The sequence below is a fragment of the Ascaphus truei genome, chromosome 6 (genome assembly GCF_040206685.1).
Source record: "Ascaphus truei isolate aAscTru1 chromosome 6, aAscTru1.hap1, whole genome shotgun sequence".
Taxonomy (NCBI): domain Eukaryota; kingdom Metazoa; phylum Chordata; class Amphibia; order Anura; family Ascaphidae; genus Ascaphus; species Ascaphus truei.
Window position 1 is genome coordinate 70,843,758 of NC_134488.1, and position 16,106 is coordinate 70,859,863.

Below are 16,106 nucleotides of genomic sequence, written 5' to 3' on the forward strand. Positions count from 1 at the left end.
GGGTAAACGTGCTACTAAAGAACCCCTCTTTAAAATGGAAGACTTAACAATGTGACAGGTTTATGCCGTATTTTTATTAAGAAGTTAAAATAAAATCCATGCATCTCACACACATTGTGTTTCTCACACGTCATGCAGGGTTACAGTACATGCATATTACAATTCTGTGCAGAAAGTGTGCATTTGTGTAACCTTTTACTTCCTCCTATTTTTCAGGGATACTCTAAACCTGTATCCTGCAGTATTCAGCAGCTTGTCCAGCCAAGTCTGTGTTAAACATGAGACATACAGAGGTCCACAGAAGTTTTCTGCATTAATAACAGGTGCTGTCACTATAACAGGGTCCCATCAGGAATTAATATTAACAGCTGCATGTACAAAGATAAAGTATATTATAACTCCAGTGACTAATAGAACTCCAATGTTTTAAGCGCTAAGTGGCACTTTGCCCATGAAATGACTGACTGGTCCATTTGGCGACTGAAATGGGACAACACTGTTTGTAACAATGTATTTGAAATACAGTTCATTCATGGGTGCTGGGTGGTAGGAGTGCTGTTGCTGCACTAGGTATTTTAGGTAGGGGTGGTGTTGTTGCACTAGGTATTTTAGGTAGGGGAGCTGTTGTTGCACTAGGTGTTTTAGGTAGGGGTGCTGTTGTTACACTAGGTGTTTTAGGTAGGGGTGCTGTTTTGCATTAGGTATTTTAAGTAGGGGTGCTGTTGTTGCACTAGGTATTTTAGGTAGGGGTGCTGTTGTTGCACTAGGTGTTTTAGGTAGGGTGCTGTTGCTGCACTAGGTATTTTAGGTAGGGTGCTGTTGTTGCACTAAGTATTTTAGGTAGGGCTGCTGTTGTTGCACTAGGTGTTTTAGGTAGGGGTGCTGTTGTTGCATTAGGTGTTTTAGGTAGGGTGCTGTTGCTGCACTAGGTATTTTAGGTAGGGGTGCTGTTGTTGCACTAGGTGTTTTAGATAGGGGTGCTGTTGTTCCATTAGGTGTTTTAGGTAGGGTGCTGTTGCTGAACTATGTATTTTAGGTAGGGGTGCTGCTGTTGCACTAGGTGTTTTAGGTAGGGGTGCTGTTGTTGCACTATGTATTTTAGGTAGGGGTGCTGTTGTTGCACTAGGTGTTTTAGGTAGGGGTGCTGTTACTGCACTAGGTATTTTAGGTAGGGTGCTGTTGTTGCACTAGGTGTTTTAGGTAGGGGTGCTGTTGTTGCACTATGTATTTTAGGTAGGGGTGCTGTTGTTGCACTATGTATTTTAGGTAGGGGTGCTGCTGTTGCACTAGGTGTTTTAGGTAGGGGTGCTGTTGTTGCACTATGTATTTTAGGAAGGGGTGCTGTTGTTGCACTAGGTGTTTTAGGTAGGGTGCTGTTACTGCACTAGGTATTTTAGGTAGGGTGCTGTTGTTGCACTAGGTGTTTTAAGTAGGGTGCTGTTGCTGCACTAGGTATTTTAGGTAGGGGTGCTGTTGTTGCACTAGGTGTTTTAGGTAGGGGTGCTGTTGTTGCACTAGGTGTTTTAGGTAGGGGTGCTGTTGTTGCACTAGGTGTGGTAGGTAGGGGTGCTGTTGTTGCACTAGGTGTTTTAGGTAGGGGTGCTGTTGTTGCTCTAGGTATTTTAGGTAGGGGTGCTGTTGTTGCACTAGGTGTTTTAGGTAGGGGTGGTGTTGCACTAGATGTTTTAGGTAGGGGTGCTGTTTTGCATTAGGTATTTTACGTAGGGGTGCTGTTGTTGCACTGTATTTTAAGTAGGGGTGCTGTTGTTGCACTATGTATTTTAGGTAGGGGTGCTGTTGTTGCATTAGGTGTTTTAGGTAGGGGTGCTGTTGCTGCACTAGGTATTTTAGGTAGGGTGCTGTTGTTGCACTAGGTGTTTTAGGTAGGGTGCTGTTGTTGCATTAGGTATTTTAGGTAGGGTGCTGTTGTTGCACTAGGTATTTTAGGTAGGGGTGCTGTTGCTGCACTGGGTGTTTTTAGTAGGGTGCTGTTGTTGCTCTAGGTGTTTTAGGTAGGGGTGTTGTGGCACTAGGTGTTTTAGGTAGGGGTGCTGTTGTTGCAATAGGTATTTTAGGTAGGGTGCTGTTTTTGCACTAGGTGTTTTATGTAGGGGTGCTGTTGTTGCTCTAGGTGTTTTAGGTAGGGGTGCTGTTGTTGCACTAGGTATTTTAGGTAGGGGTGCTGTTGTTGCTCTAGGTGTTTTAGGTAGGGGTGCTGTTGTTGCACTAGGTGTGGTAGGTAGGGGTGCTGTTGTTGCACTAGGTGTTTTAGGTAGGGGTGCTGTTGCTGCACTAGGTATTTTACGTAGGGGTGCTGTTGTTGCACTAGGTGTTTTAGGTAGGGGTGCTGTTTTGCACTAGGTATTTTAGGTAGGGGTGCTGTTTTGCATTAGGTATTTTAGGTAGGGGTGCTGTTGTTGCACTAGGTGTTTATGGTAGGGGTGCTGTTGTTGCACTAGGTGTTTTAGGTAGGGGTGCTGTTGTTGCATTAGGTATTTTAGGTAGGGGTGCTGTTGTTGCACTAGGTGTTTTAGGTGGGGTGCTGTTTTTGCACTAGGTGTTTTAGGTAGGGGTGCTGTTGCTGCACTAGGTATTTTAGATAGGAGTGCTGTTGTTGCATTAGGTATTTTAGGTAGGGGTGCTGTTTTGCATTAGGTATTTTAGGTAGGGTGCTATTGTTGCACTAGGTATTTTAGGTAGGGGTGCTGTTTTGCATTAGGTATTTTAGGTAGGGGTGCTGTTGTTGCACTAGGTGTTTTAGGTAGGGGTGCTGTTTTTGCACTAGGTGTTTTAGGTAGGGGTGCTGTTGCTGCACTAGGTATTTTAGGTAGGGGTGCTGTTGTTGCACTAGGTGTTTTAGGTAGGGGTGCTGTTTTGCATTAGGTATTTTAGGTAGGGGTGCTGTTGTTGCACTAGGTGTTTATGGTAGGGGTGCTGTTGTTGCACTAGGTGTTTTAGGTAGGGGTGCTGTTGTTGCACTAGGTGTTTTAGGTAGGGGTGCTGTTGTTGCACTAGGTATTTTAGGTAGGGGTGCTGTTTTGCATTAGGTATTTTAGGTAGGGTGCTATTGTTGCACTAGGTATTTTAGGTAGGGGTGCTGTTTTGCATTAGGTATTTTAGGTAGGGGTGCTGTTGTTGCACTAGGTGTTTATGGTAGGGGTGCTGTTGTTGCACTAGGTGTTTTATGTAGGGTGCTGTTGTTGCATTAGGTATTTTAGGTAGGGGTGCTGTTGTTGCATTAGGTGTTTTAGGTAGGGGTGCTGTTGTTGCACTAGGTGTTTTAGGTAGGGGTGCTGTTGTTGCACTAGGTGTTTTAGGTAGGGGTGCTGTTGTTGCACTAGCTATTTTAGGTAGGGGTGCGGTTGTTCCACTAGGTGTTTTAGGTAGGGGTGCTGTTGCTGCCCTGGGTATTTTGGATCTCTTCCCTTCTGCTCTCTTCTTTTTTACCTGGCAAACTGGTCCATCAACTTGCAATCTCTTTCCAAGACATATTTTCCACCCAAGATCAATGCCATCAGCAAACAGCACAAAACACAACATGTTTCTTGGATCTGTGTGAGCCAGTCTTAACACACACAACACCTGTAAGCTTTTTGCAGGTACAGCAGTGTTACGACCTACAGAGGGGCCATACTATAAAATTGTTGTGGGCTTAAAATACTTTGGCCAAAGAATTGGACTAAATGACCATTATTTATGAGACGATGATAAACATATAAGTATTTAACTATATAATTTGTCATGTTGGATGTAGCACTGGGGCTTTTTGTCTTTTGCTTCGAGTCGGTCTTAAAACAGATATTGGATCCTTAGCCAGGATCCCAATACACCCATGATAGCCCTAGTTCTGAGTAGGTAATACTGACTGCCTCACCCAGCACCCACAATATAATTCATGCTGCCCTGCCTTTGAAGTTTTCCTAGACACCCCATGAAATGATCGGCCAACAGCCCTTATTCGATCATGAAGAGAACTCTGCAATACGTTTAGGAAGTCACACAGACTAAATAACATCTTCACCCATGTGTGTAGTTTTTGGGGTACCTGTACCATGGCCCCTGTATGACATGCTGTGAAGTCTTCCCAGGGCTGGAAAAGATTTCAGTCTCCTTCGTTTGAATGGAGCTGAACTATTTTCTGACACAGGGAAGACAGTTTGAATGATTTCATCAGGACAACAATTGGTGTGAATTAACCCCTTCCATACTGGACGTTCCAGCGACACCCCCAAAAAAAAACAAATTAGGATATTCACGGGTACCCTCTGTTATAAAAAACAACTTCTTCCAATATTGTAATAACTTCTTTGGAAGGGCCAGCAACAGCAACAAAAATAACCTTTATTTCATCTGATTTTAGATTCACTGGCTTCTAACAAGGTGCTGCTAGGTACAATTCAGTCTGTGCGGTTTAGCTTTGATGGGTGGTATCAAAGTAGGGATGAGTTTTAGAATCGGTGCAGCTATCCCTTGTCCCTCCGAGCGGACGCCTAAGCCAAATTTGATGTGTTGGTTCCATGTATATGGCAGTTGTTTAAACCGTATCAGATAAACTTTCTAGTACAGAAGAAAACCTTAAGTGCTGTAATTTAGAATGGCTTCTTACACTGTATTTTTTTTACATTTTAGGGTGAACTCATTTGGGGTCGTCTTAAAACCCTTTCGCAGCGCAATGTGTGGCAGGTCCCCATCCCGACAGCAAAAGGGTTTACAAAATCTCCTGGCTGCAAAACTGAGGACCAAAAGCCCAGCACCAAGAAGAAATGAATCTCTTCAAAAGTAATGGAATCTTTTTTTGTTTTTGCCTTCGCTAAATCTGGTGCTGTTTTCGTGGCATCAGCTTCTCAGCTGGGAGACTGAGAAATAGACCCCCTTGCTGGACACATCAGTGGTAGTGAAAGGGGGTTTACCGAAAAAATTCCATGGGAGTTAGCTGTGGTGTGGTGGTTAAGGTGTTGGTCCTGAAAGTATAACATCATAGGTACAAATCCCCTCCTCAACACCCTCTCCACCTCTGTACAGTATCTCAATATACAAGAATACAATATCATCTGCACAGAGCAATTAGGTCACCCCTATATAACATAAACGCATTCAATGATAAAGGATATGTTTGTTTAGGTTTAAAGATGCTAACGCTACCACTAAAAAATATCAATTTTTCTTGTTGAAGTCTAAATTATTATTATTATTAAAATGTTGGGGAAAATAATAACTTCAGTGTTTATTAAAGAGTATTATACTAGACAATTTAGCATTACTCAGGGCTCTGTACCAGGCACAAGAGCGGGTCTTATTATTCAGCCTGAGGAGGGTAGCCCTGAGCCATCTAAGAACAGTCATTAGCCAATAACCAAATTATCTGTACCAAAGATGGATTTCATATCATATTTTCCCTGTGGCTAATAGCATCCATCTGCTTTCTAAATAATGACATTCTGCTAATTGTTCTTTTCTGCAGTTTGAGGGTATTTTAGATTGATACCGAACTAGTGTCATGTCAATAAAATAAGCACAGATAGCTGAACACATCTACCTATCTATACACACACATACCCACACACCCACCCACACACACATATATATTTACACTCTCTCACACACATATCCATATAAATGTGTGTGTGTGTGTTTTCAAGGAAACGGCACCCGAAATCTAAGCATATACAAATTATTATTATGCCTAAACTACAATAAATAATTCAGCTTTAAATTTCTCCCTCTGTCCCAATTAGTATTCCAACCCCATTTCTAATAGTTGTATAACTTGAATGTGTATATATATACCTACATATATGTGTGTTTGCATTCACACACATTCATATCTGCACCACTGACACTGTTTGCATTATTTATTCTAAGGCGCTGAGTTACACTGTCAATACTGTATTTTAATAAAGTAATAAAATATAATGCATGTTGCATTATTTCAGGGCTCAGTGGTTTGTAAGCAGTCCACACATAGAGGAGGAATTACACAAACTTTATATACTGTCTACGTTAACCGTTTGTACCTCTCGCTGCTGTTGCCGGGTATAGCGACCCTTTGCAAAACCTCTCCAGTAACAAAGGTGTTAAAAAATAGCTAAGCATGTGTATCATAGACATATATTGACTTTTAATGTGTCCTTCTGCCTGCTCCAAGTATTTTGCCTGGGGGAGCTTCTCAGCTTCGCTGTCCTATATCTATCTATCTGCATTTCTTTTATATATTTTGATTGTCGCTAAGATAGTAACAGCATATTTAGGACAAATGAAGACAAAGGCAGTAAACAATGAAGGATTCAATAATACATTTCCACGTACAAAGGGGAAGCGTTCACCTCCATTGTGACATTGTAATGCGTAAGAATAACTCAAACAACAGATTTAACCGAATGTTACACTTATTTCAGCGCCAAAGGTTCAGGGCAAGGCCAGAACGCTGGAGGTGAAGCGAACTGGGTACTCTGCACTGAGGGACAGCAAGGTTTGTTACAGGGCTATATGTGAACAAAGATGTTAAAAAAAAGCTTTGCGAGTGAATGGCAATTTACATAGGACTGACATGCTTCATGGGTTAACTCCTTTTGTGATTAGGAAGGTATCAAATTAAAGGGATTATCCATGATCTTAAATAAAATGCACTATCAAAAGAGTCAGAGGTTGGTTTTCTGTATGTTACCCCTAAAGAATCGGCATTTGATTTTGTATGTTGTGCCACCCACAATGTACCTGATAATGTTATTTTTATTTTTTTCCCGGGCGTATAAAATGGCTACCATTTCTCTGGTAGGACCTAAGAGTTTGGGGCTGTCTAATGATTACATGAATATTAGCTACAGATACAACTAAGTATTGCGCGCGGAACATAATCGAATAACTGGGTTCGAAATATTTGTCTAAAATCCTTGTATTCGCGGTATTCCCCAAACAATTCGTTGGAAGAATCTGCCCTTTTAACAATTGCAAAAAGAAGCATAGCGCATTTCATCTCCTTTTATACAAAGCATAAATAACATGACATAAATCAGATTCATAACACGACTCATTTTTTTCCTCTCTGTCCGTTGGGAGAATTGGAAACTCATCCATTGAAGTTGAGGCCCGATTGGACACCCTCTCCTCCCCCCACCCCAAGGTGGCTGCTGGTGTTTAAAAAGCGCTACATATTTATAATGCGTATTGCTAGAAAAACGCGAACTATAATCAGAATGCAGATTAAAATAGCCCTGGAAGAGAATCTGCCACATACAAATTATTTCATTGCAAGAACATTGGAACCACACAAAGATATTAACACATTTCTAAATATCTTACGATAGAAAAAGTGGATTCAAGAATATCATTTAATTATTTTTTTTAGATCTTGCAAATTAGAAATGAGATTCTCGTCATCCTTATTTGACAAGACAATACTTCACTGCAGAAACTTTTTTTTTGCTTAGGAGCCTTTATAATAGTCTAAAAAAATAATTGAATACCCGGCTTTTTAAAGCAGTGTATTTCCATATGATTTCATTGATAGGCGGTACGGGTAAAAAGGGACAGTCTTAAAACAATAAAATAGCTTTCAAATAGGAAAATATAGGAAATTCTGATTTTGGGACTTGGTCAGCTGCAAAAGCTTGAGCAAAATGCTTAAAATGCGTTTCAGTTGAGTCAGCAAATAAAGTTGGTGAGAGTCACAGCACAAAATTCATAACTAGTGAGCAGCAGTTTAAAGGGCTATAAAATAAAAGAGGATTGTACTGTTATGTTAAACAATATGACACTGTAAAAACCAATTCAGCAACCCAAGACTACTTCAAATAATCCTTTATGCAGTTTCACAAAGTACCAACTAAATGTATGCGATGCAGTCAATTCATTCCTATTATTATTTTGTATATAGAAATTTTACTTTAAAAAAAGAACACTGCACACATAGGAAAACATATTCTTTTGAGCATTTTTATTTGATCACTATATAAGGTCAAATGATAAAAAGTTTAGCGTTGAGGTTTAGGGTAATGCATTTTAAAAAGGCTTGCAAGCAAATAATATGCACATACATAGTCAAAATAAATAAACAGTACTGTTTTATTATCCTCGGAATATGTACTGTACACCATTATTTTCATCTTCTGTGGATTTCACTTCCCTAGATAGTCCATGTTTTAACAAAATTAGTTGAAGGCAAAAACATACCAACAAATGGCAGGAAGATAACAAAAAAAGGCGAATTTACAGAACAGTGGAACATGATATTTTAATATTTTATTAATGGAAACTTTATTTCAATATTTATATTGGGGGCAGCAAAATGGATTTAGATACACTTATACATTTAAATTCATTTTAAACAGAATAAGCAAATTCAATTTTTTGGAATTTTAACTCAAAATCAACACTTTTAGCTGTTTAAATATTGAAACAACAACAAAAAAAAGACACGAGGCTTTTTGGGTGGGGTTTACGTTTTATGTAAGTAATAAAAAAATATTACTTTAGCATAAGTATTAAATGTAAATCTGAAATTTACATTTGTAAAAAAAAAAAAAAAAGTACAGTACAAACGCCAAACCAAAAATGTGTAATGTAATGAAAAGAGCCTAAATAAAACCTCGAAAACATAGTGAGAAAATAAATACAAAGGGTCGGATTTATATGGAAATAATATTAAAATATTCTCTTCAAATTAGTAAGTGTACAAAAGTGTCTAGAATGAAAAAAACAAACAAAAACAAAGCACAATTTAAAAAAACAAATACATATTTCACATATTTACAATGTTGAGTAAAAATCTCCGGGCATTTAAAGTTTCTTTGCTTTACAATGGAATATGTTTGTCTTTATTTGATGTCATGCTGGATACCTCCCTATATTCTGCAGAATACACAATATATGTGCAAACCATAGGAGAATTGAAGTTCTGTGGCTGTGTGTGTTTGTATGGTTTTATCTAATAAAATATGAAGTGGACACCCAGGGAATAATAGCATTTTAGATTGTGGAATAAATATGAGTTGCAAAGCCAAAGGACTTCACTTTAAACAGTGCATTGACATCTTGGCCTTATAATCAGTAATAACACAACCTTACCAATTAATAAGCGGACCATATATTGGCTGGTATGCCAGTGCCTCATAATAATCATAATAATCAATATATAGTCATATTAATCCACTTCTTTTTGAGTATTGCTAGGACACAAAACCTTATACCTTTTCCAGGCTTGTCCCATCATGTATATTTTGATGTAAACAGAGCATCTGCCAAGAAATATATCACTGTACGATTAACCTTTTCTTAGGCAGGGAATCTACACCTGATAGCAAAATAAAATGAAAAATAGGATCAAAACAAAACAAAACGAATAAGTTAACTTTAAAAAATGTTTGGATACGTAGTCTCGTGATTTATACAAACATCTGATTCTTTTGTGGAGTTCAAATAAATAAATGTTTTTTTTCTGTTTTAAACAGCAGGGGGTTATTTTAACCACTTCAGTGCCTGAGGTACCCCCACCCCTCATTGCACTCCAGGGGTTAGAGCAGTGTGATCAATAAATAACACACATATTTCCATTCAAAGCTGCCAAAGTCTTTGTGAGAATGATGATTTACAATAATAATAATATATATATAAAAAAAGAAAATATTCACAGTTCCTATAATTTGAGCCCATCCCCTAATAGCAATAAAAGACTCCTTTTTATTCTGATTAATAAATTACTCCCACCCGCTCTCCTTTTACCTTCAAGAAGGAACAAGTACATTAGCTGAGTTGAGGTGTACCAAAGAGAAATGGGAAAGTGATTTTGTTGTTGTTGTTGTGTGTGTGTCTTATTGTTATCTTCTGTATATATGTTGAGAGCTCTTGCAGTCATTCCTAGGGTCCTTTAACTATCTTCTTTTGTAAAATCCAAAAGTACTTATGTATGCCCCCCTCCCCATCCCCTCATCCTCCCCTCTTTACACACTTATTAGTCATTGTACAGAGGTCTGCAGTGTGTGATGGAGTGGAGGGGTCTCAGCCTGTGAATACACGTCCTCCATGGGGGGGTGAGGTAGCCCTGCTGGGGTCATTCTTTTCTCTTTCTGCCTTCTGTTGCAAAACCAAACTCTCACCACCTCCTTCTCCAACTGGAGACTGTCTGCCAGGCTAGTGATCTCATGGGCTGAGGGCTTGGGACACTTTAGGAAATGGTTCTCCAGTGCCCCCTTCACCCCAACTTCAATGGAGGTCCTCTTCTTCCTTTTCCTCCCCTGGGCTGCGATCTTGTCCAGGTTAGTGGGGCTCCCAGTGGTGGAATCTGTCTCCTCCAGCCATTTGTTCAGGAGGGGCTTCAGCTTGCACATATTCTTGAAGCTTAACTGCAAGGCTTCAAACCTGCAGATAGTGGTCTGGGAGAACACGTTGCCATACAGGGTACCCAGGGCCAAGCCAACATCTGCCTGGGTGAAGCCCAGCTTGATCCTCCTCTGCTTGAATTGCTTGGCAAATTGTTCCAGGTCATCTGAGCTGGGGGCGTCTTCGTCGGAGTGGTCCTGATGGTGGCTGAGATGCTGTGGAGGGGACTCTATCTGGGTGTCGTGGACACCTGCATCTTCATGCAAGGGATCCCTCATGTTGTGGTGCAGGGTGGTCCCCTGGGGGCCCCCCAACATGCCGTTCAGATTCGTGTACGAAGACTGGGAGTAGATGAGGGGCTGGTGGCTGTTGGAAGTAGGTGACATGGGTGAAAGGTGGTGGCTAGCACTCTGTGCCCATGCCCCTGCGTGGCTGCTGGGTGTCTGCTGGTGGACCAGGTGAGACCTGTGGTGGAAACTGCTGCCCAGGTCCTCCCTGCTGCTTTGCACCCCTCCCTTGCCATGCTCTGCTTGGCCCCCCAGGTGGGACCCGCTGCCCCAGTCGCTGGTGGGGTTGGGTAACCATTGGTGGTGGGTGAGGCTCATAGGGTGCCCTGCGTTGGTGGCCAAGCCTTGCAGGTACTCATGGTGCATCATCTTCTGCACTTCTCTGTAGGTGGTACCCTGGTGCATCCTGTCTGAATCCGGATGCATCAGAGGGTTGGACGGCAGGGTGTTATTCCTGGGTAGATACTGAGCAGTTGTAGCCATGGCTCCTACTCCTTAACTGATCGCAACTTCACAGCTTTCTGAGCTTTAGAGCCAGGCTCCAACCCGCTGGAGAGAGCCAGCAGCACTAAGCCCGCCCACCAGCCTCCGCATTGGTCCTTTTGTAGATGATTGACACCGCCGCCTCAGCACCCATAGGGCATCACCCCCTGCCTCCCCATTGGCTCTGTGGTTGGGGCCCCCTTCTCTCAGATTGGCTGGCCCCGACAGATTGACTCAGGGCTGCGCGCTCTCATTGGCTGGCTGCTTTTCATTCATGCTGTTTTGCAAACAACCACGTGGGGGAGTAAGGAGTGTATTTTTTTCAGCTGACATATATTCTTGTGAATTTCACTCGCCTTCCTATTATTATTATTATTATTAGTTTTTTTTTGCTCTTGGATAGGAGAGGGCAGGTCTGTCGTAAGCCAGATAAATGCAATTATTATTATTATGCATTATTAATGCTTATTATGACACTTGATTAAGACTAATTGAGAGTATTCAGTCCAAGTGGGGGTGGGGGGATTAGTGATGTGGTGGCACTGAAGGGGTTAGGTTATTTGCATTCGCAGATATGATCTTATTTGAGTTTCTACTAGAATAAAAAGAAGCCTATTTGGTCACCAGTCTACACACAGCATGCTCCGATCTGCCTTTGAGACCATTAGTGGGTCCAAGGAATTAGGCATCAGACAAGGGCAGGGGGCAGCAAGGGGAATCTAGACTAAACAAAGAGGCTGAATGAAGTCTGCAAACCCAGCTCTGCCTTTGCTTTCTTTTTCGTATTTCTTTGTGCTTTGAGAAGCCAACTTTGTGGAAATGGGTGATGCCCAGGATCTCGTGCAATGTTATCAGGATCAAGGGGGGAAAACACACTTAACTTGTAAGTTTAGTTTTATTTTTAATTTGCAGAAGTGAGTTTAGTGAGAGACAGGTGCAGCTGAAATAAAGCAGGAAAACTTCATGTATTGCAGAAGCAGCACCAGCAGCAGTAGCAGGAGAAAGTGAGGGGTCTGAGAGTGTGGGAATTAATGTCACACTATACAATACCCAAGTGAATCATATGGTCTTAAGAAATGCTAAAAGTGCCATTTAACAACCCGCCCCGACACCTGTGTAACCAAAATAAACCTAGTGATCACACACACCTTGTAAAACCAACACTATATTAAACTATTAGTTAAGCATTCAATTATATGATCCACAGACATTTAGTTTAATATGCGTTTTTTTGTTCAGATTGGGTTAAAATAGGCTATAATCTGTTTTCAGTAGTTAATATGATGTGACACACCTATTTCAAAGCATTAAACCAGATTCAGTCTGAAAACGTAATCCTTACAGTAACAAATGATACATTCACTTTTTAATACCTGTTTAGATGTAGTCCCCGTGTATTTGGTTAAAAAAACAAGTTACTATTCAAAACATGGGCTATATTTACGAGAGGGGGAGGGGTTATGACCTAAATTTATTATTATGATGATGGCAGGTGTCATTATTGGGTTAGTAAATACGTTTTTTTTTAATTTTACTTGTACATATTCAGATCACCATAATATTATACAGCAGGTAAGTTTAACCCCCTCCCCCCCCCAAAAAAATAACCGTGTCCACTCCTGTTTTGTATTTCTGGCATTAATGAAAGTTCAGAGTCCACATGAAATATTCTCTGGTATAATGAGGCTTGGTATCATGATCTAATGAAAGGAGAAGCTGTAAGTGACAGCATTTGAAATACAAGAGAAATAAACATTATTTCCAGAGCTGGGAGTCTGTTTCTCCCTCCTTTCCTGCGTCCCAAAGCTGTTAAATCAAAATAATATAATTACACAGACAATCCAATAACTGCAACTAATTATTTTGTATTAAATTTTAATCTCCCTGCATCCATCAGGGCAGGCAAAACAAACTATTGACTAGCCTGGATGTTATTTAAAAAATAAAACTGCATTTTGGTGCCTTTCAAAGTCAATTAGCTGAGCTGTGCCCATTTCTTTTTTCCTTTTTTTTCTGCTCTGATTTTCTGATTGTTTTTCTGTTCACGTTTTGCCCTAACTGCAAATTACCAGTTGTATGAATTGCAAAGCAGCTGCCAGCCACAGAGGAGAAAGGGAGCTTAGCTCACACAATCAGATCCTTCATGTAACATTGTGGGTTCATTCACATCCTACACCCCACTTTTTTCTTTTTTTTTTCTTTTTGTGGTTGCTGTCTTTTTGCTGCCTTCACATGCTTCACATGATCCCAGCACCATCCCACACACTGCTGGCCATCTATTTATTAAGCTGGTAAAGGAGGGAAATAAAATGACATTTCCTTGTCACATCCCCATGTTGAGGGGGTTTGCTGCTGATGCCCATTGAAGAGAGAGAGAGAAATGTGGTAAGTTTTTGTTGCTGTTTTTTTTTTAACCTTTTAATACATTTTTTTAGTTGAGATTCTTGAAACCACATCATGTGGAGTTCACAATTATTTACAGTTATGAATGTAGAGAATACCACAAATTCTTCCTACTCTGCAGTGATACTTTTATTTGGATTGCTTTCAGTTTGTTATTGTAGTCTGCTTGTAGGTGTATTTAGGGAACCTTTTTATTTAAACAATTTTACTGTAAAGAAGAAGAAAAGCAGGAAAGGTCATTGAAGTTTTTTTTAAAGAGTTCTAACTTTAAAATAAAAAATAAAATATAGAATTAAAAACTATGTTATTTCAAATGTTTTGGTGGATTTCTTCTGTTTTGAAAGTTTGTTTTTATAATTGTATTGTATGTCTTTATTTATATAGCGCCAAAAGTGTACTCAGCGCTTCACAAAGAATACAGTAATACATTAATTGCAATAATGCTACCAAAGATTTTAGGGGAGTTACAAATGCATGTTTTGTTTATATATACAAATGCAAGATCTATTTTCTGCTACTAAAATGCTCTAACTTAAAAAGACTCATTAGAAAAAAAAGGCACACAGAAAGTAATTTATCATCAGCTAATATAAGCTAATATAAACAAAACATATCCTACCTTGGCTCATTAGAACTATTAGGTATGTGGAATAAACCTAGATTTTTTTTTATATTAAAATCACTGAAATTATGTGACTAAAAGATATGGGAAGTAAAGTCAATTATCCAATTGTCACCACCTTTTACCACCTTTTATCTGAACTACATCCTTAATGTGTATAATGTTTCTGAAACTAAAAAACCCAATACAAATATCTTGTATAGACTAGCTATTATTATGTATGCATGTATGTCTTTATTTATATAGTGCCATTAATGTACATAGCGCTTCACAGTAGTAATACACGTGACAATCATATAAATAACAAATAATACAAATAACAGATCATGGGAATAAGTGCTTCAGACATAAAAGTAACATTTAGGAAGAGGAGTCCCTGCTCCGAAGAGCTTACAATCTAATTGGTAGGCAGGAAGAATGTACAGAGACAATAGGAGGGCATTCTAGTAAGTGTGTCTGCAGGGGCCCAAGCTTTATGTATCGTGTATAGTATTAGCCACGGTGCTACTCATATGCTTCTTTAAGCAAGTGTGTCTTAAGGTGGGTCTTAAAGGTGGATGCTAGTATTAATGCTAGGTGGATGCTCGGGTATTGAGGGGAAGGGCATTCCAGAGGTGTGGGGCAGTCAGTGAGAAAGGTTTAAATTAAAGCGGGAGAGGGCTTTAATTAGTATTATTATTATTATTAGCTATGTGGATTATAACACAATATTGTGTTTGCATATTTCAATAAAATTTAAGTTTTAGTCCACATACCCAGGAGTGCCAATAAGCCATGGGATACTTTTAATTTTCTTTTGATGATTGGTAAATATTTAATATTAATTAGCACCTCCCCATATTTCTAAGGGGTACTTTTTAAAGGATCTGTATCTACTTTTAGCTTGGTTTATTTATGAAATATACAGACCCACACTCCTTTCTGCTTTATCCTTTAGGTTTGTTGAATAGGAAAGATCAAAATACCTTGCTATGCTATATTTCTCTCTCTCTCTCTCGCTCTCTCTCTCGCTCTCGCTCTCGCTCTCTCTCTCGCTCTCTCTCTCTCTCTCTCTCTCTCTCTCTCTCTCTCTCTCGCTCTCTCGCTCTCTCTATACATACATACATACATACATACATACATACATACATACATACATACACACAGTATATATATATATTGCCAGAGAAGGCAGGTTTGTATAAATTCCCTTAGCATTTGCTGTGGACTTGAAATGCTGATGAAGAAGATTAAGCGGCTCAGGGAAGACAGGTTACAAAGTTACAAAGAGCTACTGTCAATTTTATGGCACCTGAGTCAAGCTAATAAAATAGCGGGAGCTACACTACAGTATACCTGAGTGTGTAGGCAGGAAAACTTAGTTAAAATCATAAAGACCCCGATAATGTGAATATACATATACAACAGAAAAGAAGCAGCTGGCACTCAAAGCGAACACAATAATTCAAGGTGCATGTTCCATAAGCATCAATAGAACAACCATGTTTCTCAGGCGAGAAAATAAGAAACAGCACTCAAAGATAAATCAAAAGAATCCTATATTAGTGAAATACAAAGCACACTTAAATCCAACGTTTTGGTCCAGAAAGGACCTTCCGCAGGGAAGCACTTTACATCACTTTATTTTTGGAGGAAGACCTGTGTGTGCCCAGATTTCTTATATTGTATTGTATGTCTTTATTTATATAGCGGCAACAGTGTACTCAGCGCTTCACAAAGATACAGTACAGGGAATTAAAATAATACATTAAGCACAGAAAAAATCAGACAATAGGAAAGGAAGTCCCTGCCCCGAAGAGCTTACAATCTAATATATATATTATATTCAGATTATTCAGATCTGGGTCTTTATCCTATTATTATTGTGTGTGTGTGTATATATATCACTATTATATATGCGCTGCAGAATATGTTGGCGCTTAATAAATTATAATTTATATATTTACATACTGTATATGTTTGTGTGTGTGTGTATATATATATATATATATATCTCA

The 16,106-nt window shown here is 39.5% G+C and overlaps 1 protein-coding gene across 1 annotated transcript; it reads right to left on the reverse strand.

Annotated features, from left to right (window-relative positions):
- Positions 1–9,378: 9,378 nt before the first annotated feature.
- Positions 9,379–11,142, reverse strand: POU3F1 (POU class 3 homeobox 1). The gene has a single exon (XM_075604774.1). It carries the CDS (start codon positions 11,082–11,084, stop codon positions 9,951–9,953), a length of 1,134 nt encoding a protein of 377 aa, XP_075460889.1. The 5' UTR covers positions 11,085–11,142; the 3' UTR covers positions 9,379–9,950.
- Positions 11,143–16,106: the final 4,964 nt, after the last annotated feature.